This window comes from Choloepus didactylus, chromosome 5 (genome assembly GCF_015220235.1).
Source record: "Choloepus didactylus isolate mChoDid1 chromosome 5, mChoDid1.pri, whole genome shotgun sequence".
In the NCBI taxonomy this organism is placed as follows: domain Eukaryota; kingdom Metazoa; phylum Chordata; class Mammalia; order Pilosa; family Megalonychidae; genus Choloepus; species Choloepus didactylus.
This window is the reverse complement of record NC_051311.1, coordinates 131,191,097-131,213,686: the sequence shown is the minus strand read 5'-3', so window position 1 is coordinate 131,213,686 and position 22,590 is coordinate 131,191,097. Positions and strand designations below refer to the sequence as shown.

Sequence of the window (22,590 nt, the reverse complement as noted above, 5' to 3'; positions counted from 1 at the left end):
CATACCAAAAAAAAAACCACAAAAAAAAACAAAAAAAAACACAATGAGGTATCATTTCACACCTACTAGAATGGCTGGTAACTAAAAACAAAAACAAAAAACAGAAAACTACAAGTGTTGAAGAGGAAGTGGAGAAATTGAAACACTTCATTCAATACTGCGGGGAATGTAAAATGGTATAGCTTCTGTGGAAGACAGTTTGGTGGTTCTCAGGATGCTAAGTATAGAATTTCCGTATGAACCGGCAACCCCACTACTAAGTATATACCGAGAAGATCTGAAAGCAGGGACACAAACAGACGTGTGCAAACTGATGTTCACAGTGGCATTATTCACAATTGCCAAAAGATAGAAACAACCCAAGTGCCTGTCAACTGATGAATGGATAAACAAAATGTATTACATACATACTATGGAATATTATACATGTGTAAGAAAAAATGAAGTCCTGATGTATGTGATAACTGTGTCCTTGAGGACATTATGTTGAGCAAAATAAGCCAGACACAAAAGGGCAAATATTGTATGATCTCACCAATACGAGCTAATTATAATGAGCAAACTCTTGGAGCTAAAATCTAGAATATAGGTTACCAGGATATAGAAAGAAGGTAGAGAATGGGGGTCTGAGGCTTAATCTGTAAATAAGTTTTAATAATGTTGATTGTAAATGTTTGGAAATGGACAGAGGTGATGGTGGCACATTACTTTAAGGGTAACTAACAGTGCTGAAATATGGGTGTGATTCTGGTTGAAAGGGGAAATTTAGGGTTGTGTACATCACTAGAAGGAAATCTAGAAGACAAAACATGGGACCGTATAACACAGTGTACCTTGTTGTGGATGCTAACTATGGTTAACTGTACAAATATAAGAATGTTCTTACATGAATTAGAACAAACGTGTGTCACTATTACAAGGTGTTAATAAGAGTGGTGTATGGGGAAAAACACAACTAATGAAAATTATGGACTATTAGCAGCAAGACATAAAATTAACAGTAACATTGTAATATTCTTGTATCAAGTGTAACAGAGGTACTATATCAATGCTAAGTCTCAGTAATGGGGGGTCTAAAGAGTACAGGGTTTTTTTGTGTGTGTCAATGAGAATGTTTCTCAAATTGATTGTGGTGATGAATGCACAACTCTGTGATTACACAGAAAGCCATGTTGGTACACTTTGGATTGATTGTATGGTGCGTGAATAACAGTTTAAAAAAAAAAGACACAAGATGGTAGATCAAAGGCATATGAAGAAATGAAGATCTCTGGTAAAGGTAAACACATAGGTAAACATAAATACCACTACTATTATATTTTTTTGGATTGTAATACCACTTTTTTTCTTATTATAGGACCTAAAATATAAATGCATAAAAAGTAATAAATCTATGGTTTTGGACACACAAGATATAATTTATCACAAGAACAGCCAAAAAAAGTAAGAGAAATGTAAGAGTATAGGAACATAATTTATATATGCTATTTAAGTTCAGCTGACATCCCATCAAACAAGATTATAAATTTAGGAGGCTAAATTTAGGCCTTATGGAAACTACAAATAAAATTTAGAAAATATATGCAAAGAAAGATATAAGAAAGTATTCTAAAGGATTCACAACAAAATATCAACTAAATAGAAATGGAGACACTAATAGAAGACCTGAAGGACAAAAAAGATATAAGACTTACAAAAACCAAACAGCAAAATGGGAAATATAAGTCCTGTATTATCAGTAGTTACTTTCAATGTAAATGAGTTACTCTCCAGTCAAAATGCAGAGATTGGCAGAATGTTGAAAAAGTGTTGCCCAACTAAATGCTGTTTCAAGAGACTCACTTTAAATCCAAATATAGAAGCATGAAAACATATTTCTTGCAAATAGTAATCAAAAGAGCAAAGTAGACTTTAAGTCAAAAACTGTTAAAAGGGACAAAGAAAGATGCTATATGTTGATAAAATGGTCAGTTCACCAAAGATATAAAAAGCATAAACATATGTGTACCTAACAACAGAGCCCCAAAATATATGAAGCAAACTGACAGATAGGAAGGAAGAAATACATAATTTTATAACAATATTAGGAGACTTTAGTACACCACTTTTATAATGGATAGACAGAATATCTACACAGAAGATCAATAAGGAAATAGAGAACTTAAAACTACAAACCAACTAGATCTAGTAGATGTATATAGAACACTTCAATTAACAATAGAGTACACATTCTTCTGAAGTTCACATGGATCATTCTTTAAGATAGATCATATGCTGTGTCACAAAATAAGCCTCCATAAACTTAAAAAGATTGAAAACATATAAAGAATCTTCTCCAATCACAAAGGAATGAAGCTAAAAATCACAGGAAGAGGAAGAACAATAAAACTCACAAATTGTGGCAATCAAACAATACACCCTTAAACAATAAATGGTAAAAAAAAATCATAAGGGAAATCAGAAAACCTCCCAAGGTAAATGAAAATGAAAACACAACATACCGAAACTTAAGGGATCCAGCAAAGGCAGTACTCAGAGGGAAATACATAGCTGCAAATGCTTACATTAAAAAAGAAAGATCTCAAATTCGTAACAATCTCACTCCTGAAGGACTTATAAAAGTGAGAGCAAACAAAACCCAAAGCAAACAGAAGGAAGGAAATAATGAAGTTTAGCATGGATAAAAATGAAATAGAGAACAGAAAAACAATAGAGAGGAAAAAATAGGCTCTTTGAAAAGATCAATTGACAAACATTTTTCTAGACTGAGGAAGAAAAAAAGGAAGAGGATACAAATAACAAAAATTAGAAACGAAAGGTAGACATTACCAATGACCTTCTAGAAATAAAAAAGATTTTTAAGAAAATACTAGGGAAAATTGGAGGCCTACAAATTAAATAATCTAGATGAAATGGACAAGTTACTAAAAACACACATATTACCTAAACTGACTCAAGAAAAAATAGAGGATCTCAACAAACCAGTAACTAGTAAAGAGAATGAATCAGTAATCAAAAACTTCCCAATAAAGAATATTTCAGGACTAAATGGCTTCACTAAAGAATTTTACCAAATATTCAAAGAATAAATCACCAATCCCACTCAAATTCTCCCCACCCACCCCCAAAAAAAAAATTGAAGAGGAGGGAACACTACCTAACTCATTGTATGAGGCTAGGATAATCTTAATCCCAAAGCCAAATTAAGAATATCACAAGAAAAGAAAATTAAGGATCACTTACCCCTCATGAATATAGATACAAAAGTCTTCAACAAACCAAATCCAGCAGCACATTAAAAGGATTATACAACACAACCAAGTGGTGGTTAAACATAAGGAAGTCAATGCAATATACCACATTAATAGAATAAAGGAAAATATACACCCGTCTCAATTGACCCAGAAGAGTCATTAGACAAAATCTAGCTCCACTTGCTAAAAAACACTCAGAGAACTAGAAATATAAAGAAACTCCCTCAACATGATAAAGGTCATATATGAAAAACACACAGCTAACAGCATACTTAACAGTAAAAGACTGACAGCTTTCCCCCTAAGATCAGGAAGAAAACAAAGATATCCACTTTGATCCCTGCTATTCAAAATTGTACTGGAAATTCTGGCCAGAGCAGGTAGGCAAGAAAAAGAAATAAAAGGCATCCAAATTAGGAGGGAAGAAGTAAAATCATCCCCATTTGCAACTGACATGACTCTACATACAGAAAATACCATAGCGTCTACAACAAAGTTACTAGAGCTAACAAATGAAACCAGCAAATCGGCCAGATCCAAGATTAATACGCAAAAACCTGTAGTGTTTCCATTCACTAACAATGAACAATTTGAAAAGGAAACCAAGAAAACAATTCCATTTACAATAGCAACTAAAAGAATAAAATACCTAGGAATAAATTTATTCAGGGATGTAAAGGACTTGTCCCACAAAATTACAAAACATTGCTTAAAGAAATTAAAGAAGAGCCAAATAAACAGAAAGGGATCCTGTGTTCTTGGATTGGAAGCCTTAATATCATTAAGATGTCAAGACTAACCAAAGTGATTTCCAGATTCATCTCAATCCCAATCAAAATGCCAACAGCTTTCTTTGTAGAAATGGACAAAGCTAATCATCAAACACATATGGAAGGACAAGGGGCCCTGAATAGTCAAACTCTCTTCGATAAAGAAGAAAGTTATAGGCCTCACACTTTCTGATTTCAAAAATTACTACAAATCTACGGTAATCAAAACAGTATGGTACTGGCAAAAGGACAGACATGTAGACATCTGGACTAGAACTGAGAGTTCAGAAATAAATGCACACATCTATAGTCAATTCATTTTGACAACAGCATCAAGTCCACTCACTAGGGAAAGAATAGTATCTTCAACAAACAGTGCTGGGAAACTGGATATACACATGGAAAAGAATGAGTTTAGAACACTATCTCATACCATATACAAATATTAACTCAAACTGGATCAACTACCTAAATATAAGTGCCCAAACTATAAAACTCTTAGGAAAAAACATAGGGAAATATCTTCAGAACCTTATTTAGGTAATGGATTGTTAGACTTTACACCAAAGTCTACAAGCAGCAAAAGAAAAAATAAACTGGCATTCATCAAAATCAAAATCAGAAACCTTTCTGCATCAAAGGACATTATCAAGAAAGCAAAGAGACTACCTACAGAATGGGAGAGAATATTTGCAAAGCATATATCTGATTAAGAGTACAATATCCAGAATATATAAAGAACTCATATAACTCAACAACAAAAAGACAAAGAATCCAATTTAAAAATGGCCAAAGGACTTGAATAAACATATCTCCAAATAAGATATATAAATGGCCAGCAAGCACATGAAAATATGTTCAACATCATTAGCCATTTGAGAAATGCACATCAAAACCACCATGTGACACCACCTCACACCTAGTAGAATAGCTATTATTTAAAAAACAGAAAATAACGAAGTGCAGGGAAGGACATGGAGAAACAGGAAGCCTTGTACTTTGTTGGTGTGACTATAAAAATATGAAAAACAATTTGACAGTTCTCAGAACGTTAAAACATAGAACTACCAGATGATCTGGCAATTTCATCTCTAGGTATACACCCAAAATAACTGAAAGCAGGGATTGCAATAGATATCTGAGCACCAATGTTCATAGCAGCATTATCACAATAGCCAAAGGGTGGAAGCAATGCAAATGTTCATCAACAAATGAACGGGTAAGCACAATGTAGTCTATGCATGCAATGGAATATTACTCAGCCATAAAAAGAATGAAGTTATGATATATGCTACCACATGGATGAACTTTGAAGATATCATATTGCTAGAAATAAACCATGCACAAAGATATTGTATGATTCAACTTACAGGAAATAACAAGAATATGCAAATTTATAGAGACAGAAAGTAGAGTACAGGTTACAGAGAGGGGAGCAGGTGGGCGAGTCAGGGAATGGTATTATGCATAATGGATGCAGGATCTCTGTTTGGAATGATGCAAAATTTTGGTAATGAATGGTGATGAGGGTAGTACAACATTGTGAATGGGATTAATTTCACTGAATTGTATGTTTGGGAGTGGCTGAGATAAGAAATTACTGGTTATATTAAGTTACCACAATTAAAAAAAGAGAGAGAGAGGTTAAAAAGACAATGACAATTAGATGCAATCGATCTAATAATGGAGGAGAAAATGTCCAAAAGGATATTATTGGGACAATTGGAAAAATTGGCATATAGACTGTGTGCTTGATAACAATAGTAAGTTTCTTGAACTTGATGATTCGCACTTAATGTGGTTATGTTAGCAAATATCCTTGTTCTTAGGAAATGTACACTTAAGTATTAAGTGGTAAAGGGGCATGATGTGTGCAACCTATTCTGAATGTAGGTAGGTAGGAAGCAAGCCAATCAGCCAGTCAGCCAGATAGATGGCCAGAAAGACAGATATAACAATTGTGGCAAAATGTTAAAAGTTGGTAAATCTGGTTATCTGAGTAGGGGGTAAACTGAAAGTCTCAGTTTTATTTCTATAGTATTTTTGCAACTTTGATGTAAGTTTGAAATTATTTCCAAATGAATTTAAAAAAATCAGTAGCTATCCTAGATACTAACAATGTATCTAGAAAACCTTATGGAAAACCTTAACCTCCAAGCAAAGGTAGGCTCATGGCTAATGCATTCCCCACTTCTGTGTACTCTGGACGTGTCAGCACGGAGCTGGTTACTAACTTGGCAGGTATGGAATAGAAGTCAAGTAGTAACTTTTCTAGGTTACCAGTCATTTCTATACTAGGAAAGTCAATTTTTTCATAACAGCAGTCTTAAATTGGCTTCCTGCCAGGAGTTTGGAGGCTTTGTTTGTTTTCTTATAATACTTGAGCTTTACTGACGTTGTCTGCTGGTATTAAATTCCAATACACTATACGAAAGCACAGAGCATTCTATGGAAAAAACCTTAAGTTAAGCTTCAGGATACAAGTGTCAGTTGTGGTTCTCCCACATAACAACTGAATGCCTCATTTTCTTTCGTTCTAAACATGTACTTCATTTGATTGTGGCTAGATTTTTGAAAAACAAAACAAAACAAAACAGCATACTTTGAAAATTTTATTACTTTACAAAGGCAAGGGATTCATCAAGGTCTCTCTTTTCTGACCCTTAGCATATGACAATATATCTTTTATATTTTTTAATAATCTGTTGCTGTCAGAGTAACAGAGGTTGAAGATGCCCTCAGCTTTGTTCATTGGGTTGAAGACTTGGCCACAGTGTTTAAAGAGCAATTTAGTTATTCTTGCTTGGAGTTCTCATTCATGTAGGAAAACTTCTGAGAAAGTAATCTACCAGTGTGACTCCATTCCCAAATCTGAACTGTCACCAAACCCTGCTTTTGTTTTGAAATCTGTCTTGGATCTCCCTACTCCTCTTCATTCCCGTGCCACTCCTTGGGGCCTGGATTATTGCAATAGTTTACAGCATCTCTCATCCAACACGCACATCACAACTATATCAATATTCTTACAAGAGGGGTTTCTTCCTGTAGCTCCCTTCCTGAAATCTTTCAATACTCCTTACTGCCTACTCTCAAGATCCTTCCCAACAGAGTCTGCCCCCCAATCCTCCCAGTTTATACAAGTTACCTGCTGTGCCGGTTTGGATATATTATGTCCCCCAGAAAAGCCATATTCTTTAATGCAATCTTGTGGGGGCAGACTGATTAGTCTGTTGATTAAGGTGGAATCTCTGACTGAATTATTTCCATGGAGATGTGGCCCCACCCACTTAGGGTGGGTCTTGATTAGTTCAGTGGAGTATTTAAGAGAGAAGAGAAGAGCTGACACAGACCCAGATGCTTGCTGATGCTTGGCAATGCTTGGAGAAGCTTAGAGATGCAGGTAAAAGGACGTTTGGAGCTGATAAACTAAGAGATGAAGCCCAGAGTTTGCTCCAGAGAAGCTAAGAGAGGAGAGAACACAGAAGCCAGAGACATTTTGAAGAAACCATTCTGAAACACAGCCTGGGAAAAAAGGACCAGCAGACACCAGCCATGTGCCTTCCCAGCTGACAGGTAGGTGTTCCAGACACCATCAGCCTTTCCTCAGTGAAGCTCCAGCAAACCACAACACCTGGGAATGGCAGGAATAAGGTCCTTGCTTACCTTCTTGCCCCTGACAGGCATACCCAATTTCTTCTAACCTTCTTAAAATATTACCATTCTTAGAGCCTCCTGTCACCTCACAACTGAGCCCTTCTTTTGTTGACTTCTGTTTCTAAATCATGATCACATAGTCCCACATTTGCAGTTTTTTCATTGTTTCATGAGTATTTATTCCATTTTCCAATCTACATTACAAGTTATTTAAATCAAGGATTTTGTTTTTTTGTACCACTCACAGTACAATGCTGACTTGACATTTAGCACAAATAATATGATAAATACACACGTGTGTGTATATATATATGTGTGTGTGTGTATGCATGTATGTGTATATCCTTTTTTCTGAGTGTTATGAAAAGTGACATAATGATATCTTGACTCAGTTGCTCAAGTTAATTTTAAAGAAATATCTGGCACAGTCTTTGTTAATTTTTTCTGGTCGCAGTTTATTCAAGGGCTCTTGCTATAACTCATCTGAAAACACTGAAGTCAAGATGTTTCCGCCGTTGGGTCACCAGGGCATCTCTCCTCATTTCCTAGGGTTCTATAACAAAGTGCCGCAAACAACAGAAATTTATTCTCACAGCTCTAGAGACAAGAAGTCCAAAACCAAGGTGTCAGCAGGCTACACCCTGGCTAATGAAGGCCCCAGGGAAGGAGCCTTCCCTGTCTCTTCTAGCTTCTGGTGGCCCCATGTGCTCCTTGGTCTATGACAGCATAACCCTGGTCTCTGCCTCTGTCTTCCCATGGCCTTCCTCTTCTGTCTCTGTGTCCCCTCTTCTCTTTTATAAGGACATCGGTCATTGGATATTGGGTCCACCCAAAATCCAGGATTATTTCATCTCGACATCTTTACCTAATTACACCTGCAAAGACTGTATTTCCAAATTCAGTTACATTCTGAGGTTCCAGATAAACATGAGTTTATCCAGATAAACATTCACCGCTCTCCAATATCTGATCCATTTCAGGATAACATCGATAATCAAAACAATGCCTAAATTGTGTACTAAAATGCAGAGTTCCTCAGACACCAGACAATTTTATTCATGTAACACTGTGAGGTATGGAGACCAGAGGAGTGATTGGCCAAGTGTTGTCCAGCTGGTATGCAGGAAAGTTGGGGTTCAGACCCATGTTGTCTAGCTCCAAATTTCTTTCTTTTTTTTCCATTATAGTACAAAATGAATTTCCCATTTTGATGTAATAACTTAGTCAAAGCTTCTGGGATCTATTAAAGCCACTTTAATTTAACCAAGATGTCACCTTTAATCTAAATTCCTGCAACTAACAACAGCATATTTTAAATTTTTAAAAGTTCTTTTATTTAAATATCCAGAAATTACACAAAAGTCATTTTTCTAAGTATTAAGCTTTGGGTTTTGATTGGTGATATGCTCACCATATGCGCTGGTTTAGATGTATCATGTCCCTTAAAATGCCATGTTCTTTGATGCAATCTTGTGGGAGCAGAGATATTAGTGTTGATTAAGTTGGAACATTTGGATTAGGTTGTTTCCATGGAGATGCGCCCCACCCAACTGTAGGTGATAACTCTGATTAGATAATTTCCATGGAGGTGTGGCCCTGCCCATTCAGCATGGGCCTTGATTAGTTTACTGGAGCACTATATAAGCTCAGACAGAAGGAGCGAGCTTGCCACAGCCAAGAGGGACACTCTGAAGAATGCGCAGGAGCTTAGAGAGGAACTGCAGCTTACAGAGACATTTTGGAGACAGCCTTTGAAAGCAGACTTTTGCTCCGGAGAAGGTAATAGAGGACAAACGCCCCAAAAGCAACTAAGAGTGACATTTTTGAGGAGCTGCAGCCTAGAGGGGAACATCCTGGGAGAAAGTCTTTTTGAAACCAGACCTCCAGAGCAGACGCCAGCCACATGCCTTCCCAGCTAACAAAGGCTTTCCAGATGCCACTGGCCATCCTCCAGTGAAGGTACCTGATTGTTGATGCGTTACCTTGGACACTTTATGGCCTTAAGACTGAAACTGTGCAGCCAAATAAACCCCCTTTTATAAAAGCCAATCCATTTCTGGTATTTTGCATCCTGGCAGCATTGGCAAATCAGAACACCATATTACAAGTGTTCTGTTTGTTTGGTTTTTATCACAGAAGAAATCGCCAAATGTTTAAAATTAGAAGACCTGGGTCCAAGTCCTGATGTGGTTTCTTATCAACTACATGATTTGGGGCAAGTTGTTTCAACTGTGGGTAATTTAGACATATTACATATATATTTTATATATGTGCATCTGTTACATGCATATAACAATTTCCGACATATTACCTTATTTAAATGCATATATAAATAAATGTTATAAGTACTAGATACATGCTCTGTTCTCAATAAATATTCATTAAATCAATGAATTAATAATGTGTCAATACAGATACTCAAATTCTTGGAAGAATGTTTCCAATGGCTATGTTACGTCTTTATATGAATTTGAACTCTCAGTATCATCAGACACGATGGGTTGTATGCAAAGGTGAAAAAACTTAAAGAAGGATGAGTTCTAAATCTCTTTAGATAGAAAAATAATTCATGGAGTTCTTAGAAGATTCCTTTCAAAATAATGGAAAAGAGAATAAGCATTAACAATGCATTTTCAAGTACTTAGTTTTCATTTCCGAGTTACATGCCAATTTATTTCTCAAAAAGAAACTGGCATTCTAAAAGTTTAATCTACAAACTATCAGTCTCATGCTCGGTAAATCAGACACTTCAACTATGTTAATGCTGCTCATATTTTATCAGTTCTATAATCATAATTCAGTGTTTCACATCTTATACCTTGTGTGCTAAAACAACCATGTGTGTCATATTTTGCCATCACAGATGCTCACAATACTACCAAGTTGTTTTCCCCAAAGTACTGACATAATGAAATGATCACTTCCTTAATTCAAAACTCTCCCTATGGCTCATGTAATGGTTTATAAACTCCTTGCCTCATCTCAACCTACTTCCCCAGCTTTACCAACCTCATTCTCCCAACAGGAACTCCAAGTTCCATTCATCTCAGGTTTCTCCAAACATGTACTGTGCAGTTTACATCTACCCTTACACAAATGCAATTTCCTCTGGTGGACAGCTCCTCTCCACCTCATCACTTCCTCAAGAATCCCTACCCATGCATGGCACACGACTCAGAGCACATCACCTCCTCCAGGATGTCCAACTCCAGTTAGGAAGGACGTCACACTCCTCTATAACCCCATAACATTTCAGGTATTTCACTCCCACAGCACTATTTACATTTGCCTTGTGTTATAATTATTTATGGATGTCTCCCGTCCCTATTAACAGTGTAAGCGTTATAGGGACAGAGACTACCTCCAGTTCAATCAAGTCTCCCACACATTGTTCAGTACAGTGCTTTGCAGGAGTTTAGCATCAGAAAGGCACAATCCAGACCAGTGCATGTAAAAATGAAAAAGAAACAATGTCTTTTCAAAATGAATGAATGATATCCTCACAAAATAAGTGACTGAAATTCAAACCCATAAAATGAACCATTTTTAAAAAGAACCACATCATAGTTACAATAGCAGGTTTTAAATAGCATTTCTTTTGTAAGGCAAGTGTTTCTTACTTTGAGCTGTAGTTGCACCCTGGTCAAAAAATACTTCCAACAATTTTCTCTGGAGTCTACCACACCCAGACTGTGAACTTCATTCCGAATCCCAGAAATTATCTTATCCACATCTTCATCACTGAACAGATCTGGGATTTCTCCTGTCCCCAAAAGAATGAGAATTACTGAAAGACTAGCACAATTTAAACTTTGGATCTGACTTTTTTTTTAGGTCTTCAATAAATGCTAATTTATTTATCAAACCCTTATCCCAGACACTGTTTCAAGTGCTTTACGGATATTAATTCATTTAATCTTCATAGCAGCTCTAAGAGGTAGTTGTAACTATTATCACCATTTACAAATTAGAAAACTGAAGCACATAGAAGTTAAATAACCATGACTTCTTCACACATGAAATTCACATAACATAGTTCAGCTTAAACAATAAAATAGGTTGAAATGAGGAATGCCATTTTTATTTTTGTATTTACAAGATGCACAACACATCGAGGACATGCTATGATAAACACACCCACTAAACCCATCACATGTAGGAAAAACATTTACTTCAGTAAACGCCTCTCCAAGCACTTCAATCCATAAGCAAGCTAAGAAGGCAATACAGCTTAAGTTAGTTAGGTTTATAGCTTTCTCCCCAAAGACTGCCCCAGCAAGCATCTCAAAGACAAATTATCTCTCTTTAAAGTTCACTGAAGCTACAGATAATTTGTCATTGGGAAAGATCTTTCAAGAAATGTGTTGGTTTAATCACCTGAAGCTAGCAAGTCATTAATCAGCACCAGAAAGCTCTCATCTAGAACCTGGGCATCTGTCAGCAGGAACACAGTGGGCATGTTCTTGGCTCCAGTTCTGATGTACAAATTGGCAAGATCTACCTGTAAGGAGAGGAGGCCATCACTCATCCTTTGTTAAAATGCTGATGCAAAGTGTGCAGTTGCTGGAAAGAACTGAGTAACGACACCGTGATAGCAGCAGGTTAGGCCTTTACTCTTTACGTGTTCTTTCCTTTCAGTGACCATGTGATAAGACAGAAGAGCACGACATCACCTCCATTTCTGTCATATAATAAGAAGCACCAAGGGTGTAGCTTAATGTAGTATAGGAATGGAAACAGGCTGCCAATTACAACTCCCTCCTAACAGAGCAAAAATAAATTCAGGGATGACTTTGTGAAGCAATGCAGTAAAAGGAAGTTTTCTGCTCATTTCAGTAATTGTCTATTTCATTCAAAATAGCTTTAGTTGTTTATTACTTTTTTGGTTAATAATATTAAAAGCATATGGATTTTTTCTTTTTTTTTTTTTTTTGTTTCAAATAGCACTTGCCACAAACTCTAAGTACTATTATGCTTAAAAAGCAAAAACTTAAAAACCCATGAGAATTTCTTGAGTATGCTATCCCCAATGTATTTTATTTTTATATTTTTATGCAAAGTGGAAGACATCTATTTGCACATGGAAAGGAAGTATTTTTTTTTTCCCCTCTCCATCATACAGAATTCCCAGGTTTGGTTAATGCCAAGTAAAAACACATTTGTATAAGCAAGTAAAATGTTTTATGAGACAAAGTATAAGAATTTATGATTTCTAATTCAAGCATGAAGGCAAAACAACTGAAGGTAAACCTTAAGTGCTTTAAAGAGTTTTCCCTCCTCCCAAGGATCAGGAGGCCTTTGCCAATTCCAGAAGTCACAGCAGACACTGGACCACTATTAGCTTATACTTTATCCACCAGCCAGAAAGGCTAAAACTACCACCCATCACTTCTACTCACACGAAGTTCTTCGATTCCATAGCCTTCGGTCAAAGTGATCTGAAACACCTCAAAGTTGCAAATGTAAGCCGCCAGCCGAGACAGGCTTTGCTTGCCACTGCCCCCCACTCCGATCAAGAGGGCACAGCCCCCGGAGGTTCTCAAAATTCGACTGATGCGACACCTGGTGAAAGAAACAGCATTCACCATAGCATGAAATCCAGAATGCCCTGAGACCATGTTTCTTTTGTTTTTTTTTCATTTTTTGGGTCATTTATATTTTATTTATATATTTTTTAGATTTTAGATTTAGATTTAGAGATGATATTTCAGTTTTTATTTCAAGCCTTTGGTCATTGGTCATTGTTTGTAAAATTATCATTCTACAGATGCTGCCTGCAACTCTGCCTTCAGTTTGCCTAACAAACTTTTTGTACTTCTGACATTTTGTACTCCCTTATTGTCTTATTACTCTCTACCAAAATCCAAGAAAGAAAATATATGCAAGGTCTTTTGTCTAAGCTTCACATTTTTTTGATGACAAAGAAAGATCCCAATTCTGCCTTAGCATCCTGGGACAAGGACACCAAAAGGAGAATGTCTCTGTGCCAGAAACCTTTGCTTTAGAATTACCTATGAGAAAATGGATTTGTTTAGACCAACAAACATCTCCCAAGTGATTTGCTTCATAAGATTAAACACTCGCCTTGTTCTATGATCCTTACTTCCTCCATGTTAATGCCTTCCCTGTGTGAACAATGCTCTAGAATAACTTACTGAAACCATTCAGGACCACCAAGCTAAACTTACAGCAAGGCCAACTCACCCCTTGTTCTATTTTGTCCAGGAAAATTCTGAATACTTAGGCTATTGATGTTATTGCTACATTTTATACCTATAAGTTGGTTTTAATATGATCAAATCATGGATTCTGTTGAAGAAATATGTTATAATTACACTATTATTTATTATATAATTGTTTTATAAATATTAACAAAACAGATTATAAGGAAACAGATACCCAAATGTAAGAAAATGGATGCCACCTTGTTTGCTCCAGGTTGCTTTTCTGAAATGAACCTAAACTTCAGGCCCTGAATGATTCATTAGACAGTTTGTTTTTTATTAGAGAAGTTGTGGCTTTACAGAACAATCATGCAAAAAATAGAGAATTCCCATACACCACCCCTTCACCAATACTTGCCTTGGTGTAGAAAATTTGTTACTTTTGTAACTCTCCTATTTTTTAACAATAGTTACATTTGTTACAATTGATGAAAGATTATTAAAGTAGTTCTATTACTATTTTCCATAGTTTATGTAGGGATATTTTCCCCCCATATTCCTGACCTATTTTTTTTTTCATACATCTTTATTTTATTACTCATTTACCCATACAATGGATAAACGGAGTGTCAGTCAAGATTTTTACAATCATATGGTCACATGATAAAAGCTATATATTTATACAATCATTATCAAAGATCAAGTCTACTAGATTACAGTTCAACAATTTCAAGTATTTCCTTCTGGCTATTCTGACACAATAGAAACTAAAAAGAAATACCTATGTAATGAGTCAGTAGTCATAATCATTTGCCAAATCTTAATTTCTCAGTTACACCTTTTCCCTCTCATTTGATCATTCTCTCAGTCTTCAGGAACATCCATGCAATGACCATTTAGAACCCTAAACGTGCTGCAAAGGGGTGACAACCTTATGGGGTAGAGGAATGGAACTGGTTGATGTTCCTGGAGAGACTGGTATCACTGGGTTTCAGGGATCTGACATAAGAACAATCCGGAGGCCTTAAGTTTCTGAAAAAATAAACTTACTAAGTAACACATTTACAGAGTCTTGGATAGAGCCCAGGGTATTCTTTAGGGTCTTCAGGAATACTGCCGGTTGGGGCTTGGCATATGTGGCAATTTGCATATCTGGTTAGCTTTTGCATAAGAGTAACCTCCAGAATGACCTCTCAACTCCATTTGAAATCTCTTAGCTGCTGAAACTTTATTTCATTTCATTTCACATCCCCCTTTTGGTGAAGAAGATGTTCTCAATCCCACGATGCCAGGGCCAGGCTCCTCCCTGGGAGTCATGTCCCACGTTGCCAGGGAGACTTACACCGTGGGGGTCAGAGTCATGTCGCATGTAGGGGAAGACAGTTTTTTAATAGTGCTTTTTGAAAAAAAGGAAGTTGGGATTGCTTATCCCAGAACTAGCAGGTGTGAGCATTTCCTGAAAATCTCCAATAACTGAAAATACAGGCCATTTTTGCAAGCTCAGTCATCCTATTAAATTTTACTTCACATGGCCACACAACAAAACAACCTAGGAAAAGACATACAATCACTCTGAAATGAGTAAAACCCAAGCTGCAAAGCCAGGTTTTCACTTCATTTTAATGCATGCTATGAGGTTTTTACCTTACCAGATTCTCTAGGTGGCAAAGTCCCTTTCTATCATGCTCAAGGACATGCTCTTAAATCACTTCTAATGCTGACTAAATCAACTTCTAGCTCATATTCCCTGATCAAAGAAACATCTTTCCCTTTTAGGCCACTGAGAATTCCATGTTGAAGGATTACATGGCAAGATCCTTTCCCTTGGTGTCAAAGGGAGATTTATTTCATTTGAGCCCTGATACATGGTATATGGTCAGTGTACACTCGTCCCACCAGAAACAGTGCTAACAACTGTGCATTTACTGCTGTGGTCTTAGGTTCCATCTAAAACTTCCTTTATCTTCATGACCAGAAGACCACAACTGCAAAGGGATCCATAAAACAATCAGTATTCAGCCTGCTCATAGCAACTGATGATGGAGAGGGCTCCAAAATTTCTCTTAGGAGGCACTGGGCTTAAACATTTCACCATTTAAGAGTTAGCTCTTCTAAAAATTAAATTCTCTACATTTTTTTTGTTTGTTTGTTTGGATTCCCTTCCTTCCATTCTTCCTCACCTTGCTTTTGCTTGTTTTTTGACAAGACAGCAAACTCACTCCATCTTTATTTTGTAGAAAATAAATTCAGCACTTGCTTAAAAGCAAAAGTTTTCTATTTCAGGCTTTTTTTTCTTATGCAAAGGAACCCAAAAAGTAGGAAAGACGTAATCTTTACATGCAGGAAGACTGAAGACAGACGTAAAAGCTTGTTGACAAATGCTCTCTGCCCTGGAATATGCAGCTGCACAGCTGGGCCTCAGAACCCTTGGCTCTGCTCCTTCAGCAGGTCCCTGGGCCATGCCTTGTCCAAAGAAGTGTCCCAATCGCCACACTTCAAGGTAGGAAGAAGGATAAATGCATCCAAACAAAAGCATCAGGCATGGCTATTGGCCCATTTCCTGCCTTACTTTTAGTGATTCTTTCATTGTTTTTGGTCTTTGCCCAAATATCACTTATTAGAAAGACCAGTGAGATGATGGTGACTTGTATTAGGACGGTTGTATTGGACAGAAAGATGCGAGCTGCTTCTACATGGCAGCAGCAATGGTGAGTTGTTTAGACTGTATGACAAATCATTCATTCCCCTCTTAAAATCCAACCTGTAGCTTCTCACTGCACTTAGAATAAAATCCAAACTTCTTACCCTGGTTACAAGGACATGCCCATTATAAGGAAGGCCCTTTTCTGCCTCTCCCTTCTCCTCGTTCACTGTTTTCCTCACTGGTTTGTCTATGCTGCAGCCACTCTGACCACTTTCAGTTTCTCAAACATCCCAAGCTCGTCTCAGCCTCAGGGCCACCTGAAATCCGCACTTTGGTTAGAACATTGTTTTTCTAGCTCTTTGCATGCCTGTCTCCTGCTTATCATTTCCCTTTCACCTTAAATGTTACCTCTTTACAAACAAACACAGTGACGTCCTGGGAATATACATACTGTCAGTCCTCATTCTTCATAGATTCCATATTTGCAAATTTGTCCACTTGCTAAAATTTATTTGTCCACCCACAACCACTCACCGCATTAATACTCAACCTATTTTACTTCTCAGCATGACACATCACTTTCTGATATTTTTGTGCTCATTTTATTTGTTCATTTCCTCGTCTTGAACATCACTGAAATGTAAGCTTGATTAGAGCACGACTTGCTTAATCAATGACAACAGGCTTGGGTCCTAGCTCTGCCACTTACTAACTATCTGTGACTTTGAAAACGCACTTATATTCCCCTTTCTTAATAATCTTACTTAACAGGGCTGCAGTGAAATAAAATGAAATAGTGGATATGATAGCACTTCAGGAAGCAGTATACTCAGATAAAACATTATTAAAATTGTGACATCCTTAACGGAGACATTTTTAAATTTTTATACTGCATGAGAAACAATACTCAAGAACCGACAGTTCACAGTGCTTAGTACAATCTATTCAAACAACAATTAACAAAGAAATTACAGAGACCCAGAGAAACAATCACATTGTATATGTACACAGCCATTGATACTTCAGGAGAAAGATAACTCACACATGTTGCATGGCATCTTCAAATAAAACTAGGTGCATAGCAGCATTTAGCTCATTGTAGTTGTCTAACATTTCCGTGAGAAGCATCTTCAGTGCCTCCCAGTCCTTCACTGGCATGTAGCGTGGCTCTTCCCCACCATTAGCAAAGTGACAATAAATGAGGGGCTGTTGAAGCAGCACTTGATTGTCCACACTCTGCAGAATGAGGAAGACAGAAATACGGTTGAGTCAACCATCCAGAATGATTCATTTATGGGCAGAGTGGTGGAAAAACTTGCAGATCAATCCACGAATAAGTGGGTGAAATGTCCCCAAGTACAGATCCAATATATTCTGGAATCACACTTCTTTCAGAAAAGCAAACACCCATGCAATTCACTCACATCTTTATCTAACTTCTGCCCCAATATCAATTGATGCCAGAGAAAACAATAAGCTTTGACATTCGTACACTTACTTCAAAATATTTATACGCAGTTTCCAGTATTCTTTTCCGGAACAAATCACAATCTTTTGTGTCTATCAATTTGTCTCCATAAACACGGGAAGACTCATGAAGCCACAGGCGTATTAAATCATTTGGATCCTTTAAACATTCAGGAGAAGCAAACAAAATCCCCTACAAGGCAAGAATGGGAAGAACACTTTTAATTCAGAAGCTGATGACATGCCAAGAGAGTCAGGTTTTTTCCTTTAACATTTTATTTAAGTGTATTCTGAATTTAGCAATTTGTTAAGTTAAAATACATATTATAAATAGTAACACATATGTATTAGTTTTACCCTTTGATAAGAAACATTTTAAAAATTTAATACTTTATTAAGCCTGTTTTTAGGACTGCAAAACTAAGGCTGTATTTCAAGAGCCACCCCAAGAACTAAATACGTCTTCTAATGGATTGAGTTTACAAAACCAAAGTTCGAACTGCTAATGTCAGTCACAGGATCTTATCTATTTATCTATCCACACACACACACATATATATATATATATATATATATACACTCACACACACACACACACACACATATATATATATATATATATATATATAATGTAATTCTAAAAGCCTTTAATATCACCTAGTCTAACCCCTTCGTTTCACAGAAGAAGATTCTGAGACCAAAAGTAAATTTCCCAAAGTCATACTTGCGGGTAGATCTGGGTCTCACATGAAACACTGGAACTCCCCTCCCCACACAGCACCGCCCTTCAATAACTGGGATTCGTACAGACCTACTCCTTGCTGGGAGAGTCACACTCTCTGAACTCACATCCCAAGGAAGCTGTGGAGACGTAAACTACAAAATGCTACTTGGTGGTGTGTGCAGCATTTGTAGCCAACAGATTGGACATGAAGGGGTAAGCAGGCAGGCCCCCCACTCCGTTTTATCTATGGCCACTTCCCTTTTCTTCTAAGACTTAAACATCTCCTTGTCAACAACACTTTATGGAGCACAATTTTTATGTCAGATGCTAGAAAAATAGAGGTGAAAAGCCATGGTCCATATTCCTAAAAAGCTGATTCTGATGCTGTAAGTTTTGGGGCCAGTTATAAAGGTATTTAGAAAAGAGTGCCATGCAATAGAAAGGGGTAGAAAACCAACAAATGCAAATAAATCCTATGACATTTTGATATTTAACGAATTCACTACCTCTTTCACGAAAGAACTTTAAGCCACAACTAGCCCTCCAGCTACTTTTACTATACAGGATAGAACGCATTAGCTGGGTTTTTAAAAACAACTTCTGTCTTTGGAATTTCCTTTCCAAGCAAATATATCAACATTGACCTTTTACCAGGTAAGCAAATTAATGGTCAATATCAAACCAAAATGATCCAGCCATTAAAGAAATTGCAATTGCTCTTAACATACCTTTAAAAATCTTATTACCCAAATATGTTTTATGTAAAACCATGACCAATTGTCCCTCTTTCTTGGCATTAAAGAAAGCAATCAAATTATTTGTGGAAGAAATAAAACAGGGAGTCCAGACTTCTACCCTTGGTTGTACTGCCAAGTTACTATACAATCTGAGGTGAACCACTTGATAAAAGGGAAATTATAAACCTGCTATATTTACCTCATAGAGAAATATTTATTTTAAAATGAAAAAATAAACATAAAAGCACTTAGCACAATTTCACACTAAGTTCTATAAATGAACATTATTAATACTACTCTAATTATTCCTCTACCCAAGAGGCATAACATAAAGTAATCAAGGTACCTGAAAAATGTTTGACAAGTCTCTCAGATTAAAGATGTAGTGGAATTTAATAGCAGTGGGCAAAAAGTTATGCATCATCATCTGATGGAAAGTAATTGTTGCCTGGATCAAAGCAGGGCCACTCCTGAGAACTGATGGATCAAAGGCTTGTTGCTGGAAGTGGAAACCAAGGATTTGGCTATAGATGGTGTTTAAGGCTTCCAAGGATGGAAAGCTGAATGCAAACACTGTGAAATGTCTCTGAAAAGAAAAACAAAATAAGGGTTGTAGAAAATAGGGATCAAAATGGTACTGGCAAAAAATGTCCCACATCATTTTCACCCCTCCCTTTGCCAAGTTTGTAACGCCTTCCACTTTGACCCTGGGCTTGGCCATGTGATTTGCTCGAGCCAACAGAGTGAGATGGAAATAATAGTATGTCAGCCACTGTCAGAGGCTTGTGTGTTTCCACTTGTCTTTTAAGCCTCTCAAGCCTGTGCCTTTGCCATGACTTCTGCAAGACTGCTGAAGGATGAGAGACACATGAAACCATGTCGTCCCAGTTGTTCCAGCCAAAGCCAGCCCAGATTAGCTGATGGACAGACAATACCCAGAGACGAATGAGCCCAAACAAAATCAGCAGTCACCTAGCTGACCCCCAGCTGTATGAGGATGAGTGAGTAAGCAACACTTACTGTGGTATGCTGGAGAGATGGTGGTGCTGGTGGTAGTTGTTGCTGTTAGCACTAGAGAGTTTATATGCTTAACCAAACGTCCTTGTAGGAGCCCTAATTTATACTCAAGAGCACCAAGAATTGAGTTTTAAAGTTTTTGAGTATCATACTCAGGGGATATTTGGAAGAGAGCAGAACTCAACACCCTACCTGTAGTCTAGGATTGATCGTGAAGCTGCCCACCATTGGATTCATGCAGGTTACATACTGGCAGTTGTGGATTTCTTTAAGCCTCATCTTGTGTCTATCATACCTGAAAGTCAGAAAATCATACCCTAAATCCAACAACTGGAAATGGCAACATAATCAAGTCCACCAGTACATAAACGACTTCCTCATAAACTGTCTCCTTTGTTCTGTACAATCACTCTGTGAGGTTGACCTTCTTAGCCTTATTTAAGAGACATCACAACTAAAGCTTGGAAAACAGAAGGCCACTCAGCTCCTTTGATGCCAGAACCAAGATCCAGGGCTGAATCAATACAATCCTTTACTGCTTATCGATTTTCATGTGACTCAATATCTGGTCAGCAACTATCCTGTACCCCGTGAATGGGCTGGGGTCCTCCCCATAGTCAACAGCACAATCGCAGACTGCAGAGTCCCCGCATTACCAAATCTTTACATCCCACAGAATAAGGTCAAGCTTCTCTTCAATGAGGTAGTGTGAGCTGATGCTTTAAAGAGGACAAGATTTCTGGATAGCCTATGTTTTCAGGACACCTTTCGATCCAATTCTTCCAATACCACAAAGGGAAATCGTTCCATTTAATATGATTAAAAGGGATGTAAAGCAAACTCGGAAGGTATTACAGAAAATGCTTCTCAGGAGAGTAAGAACCTGGTGATAACTCTATCTTAAAATGTTCATCCATACCAATGATCAGATTTTGGTAGAGAATCAAATACAGAGACCTGCTTACCAGTGTCCATAATCAACATGCTGTCGAATCAGAGTGTGGGGCTGAACAGTGCCATACAAGTCCACCTCAGGCATGTTCATGTCGTCAATAAAATAAACCATCTTCTTATTTCCTACTGGACCATAGTTACGACCAGCTTTTTTCTCCAGAGGCTTCTCAAGAATTCCTAAAACAAATACATAATTCTGTACACCAATCACTGACAGAATGTAAACCTTCTATCCTTATCCCTTCTCCCCTGTCCCCCCTCCCCCCTCATCTTCTGTCCTTTTCAGCCACTCCACGGTTTCAGGTACCATCTCTCTGCAGGTTAACACTAGAAATGGGTCTCTGGCCACTTCCTTCTGCTGACTGATCTCCTGAGGTTCCAGTGCATCTCCTTTCCTGGACCTCAACATATGCAGGCTGTATCACACTGGCCAACACATCTAGGACAGCTCTGTCACTGATCCTCACATTTTCTTCCCCTACAACTGCACCAATACAGGGCCCACTGCCTGTCCAGGAAGGGCCTGGTCTCCTAGTCCTTCTTCTCCATCGCCCTTGCAGAGAGTCTAGAAACAGCTTAAGAAAGTCTCCACACTGCTCTTTGAGCAACACTGCTGGTTCTAAAGAGTAATAATCCAAATAAAGCCATGAGTAATATAAAAAGCCAATATCACAAAAATATTTAAACACATTATAGCTACCCATGGTGGAGATAAGTAAAAGCTCATCTAACGCCTAAGCAGAATGTCAAAAGCCGAAAGAAAAGGAATCATATCTTTGGGCTGCCTGTGCCAGCCTTAAAGGTTTCTGATTTCTTGCTCCTGAAATAGTGGGAGAAACACTTACTTTGCAGAGCTGCAGATGTTGTATAGTAGTTGAAAGGCACACGGGATACTATGTATTCCTCAGAGAGACTCGCAAGTGTGTCACCTACAAAGATTGTTTTTCCCACCCCAGCATTTCCTACTAGCATTAGTGGCTTTCCTTTTTCAAGCAACAAATTTATGAAATATCTAAGACGAGTTGTCTCTGATGTGTGAACAAGGACTGTCTGGGAAAAAAAAAATTGCAAGAGAAGGTCAGACAGAGAGGCATTACAGAATTTAAATCTGAACCAACATGGTCCCTTTAAAATTGAGACCCAAAGAATTCTTAGCTCAAGTTAATATACCAAGGGAGAGAACTCACCTATTTTTCATTTTTAAT

At 37.5% G+C, this 22,590-nt stretch overlaps 1 protein-coding gene across 1 annotated transcript in view; it reads right to left on the bottom strand.

Annotated features, from left to right (window-relative positions):
* DNAH11 (dynein axonemal heavy chain 11) overlaps positions 1-22,590 on the bottom strand; it is a 415,753-nt gene that overhangs the window by 164,233 nt on the left and 228,930 nt on the right. The window contains 9 exon segments of the mRNA XM_037836873.1: positions 11,299-11,441; positions 12,056-12,179; positions 13,078-13,240; positions 17,529-17,722; positions 17,985-18,146; positions 19,761-20,000; positions 20,624-20,726; positions 21,397-21,562; positions 22,231-22,435. Of these exon segments, the coding sequence (XP_037692801.1) occupies positions 11,299-11,441; positions 12,056-12,179; positions 13,078-13,240; positions 17,529-17,722; positions 17,985-18,146; positions 19,761-20,000; positions 20,624-20,726; positions 21,397-21,562; positions 22,231-22,435 (1,500 nt within the window).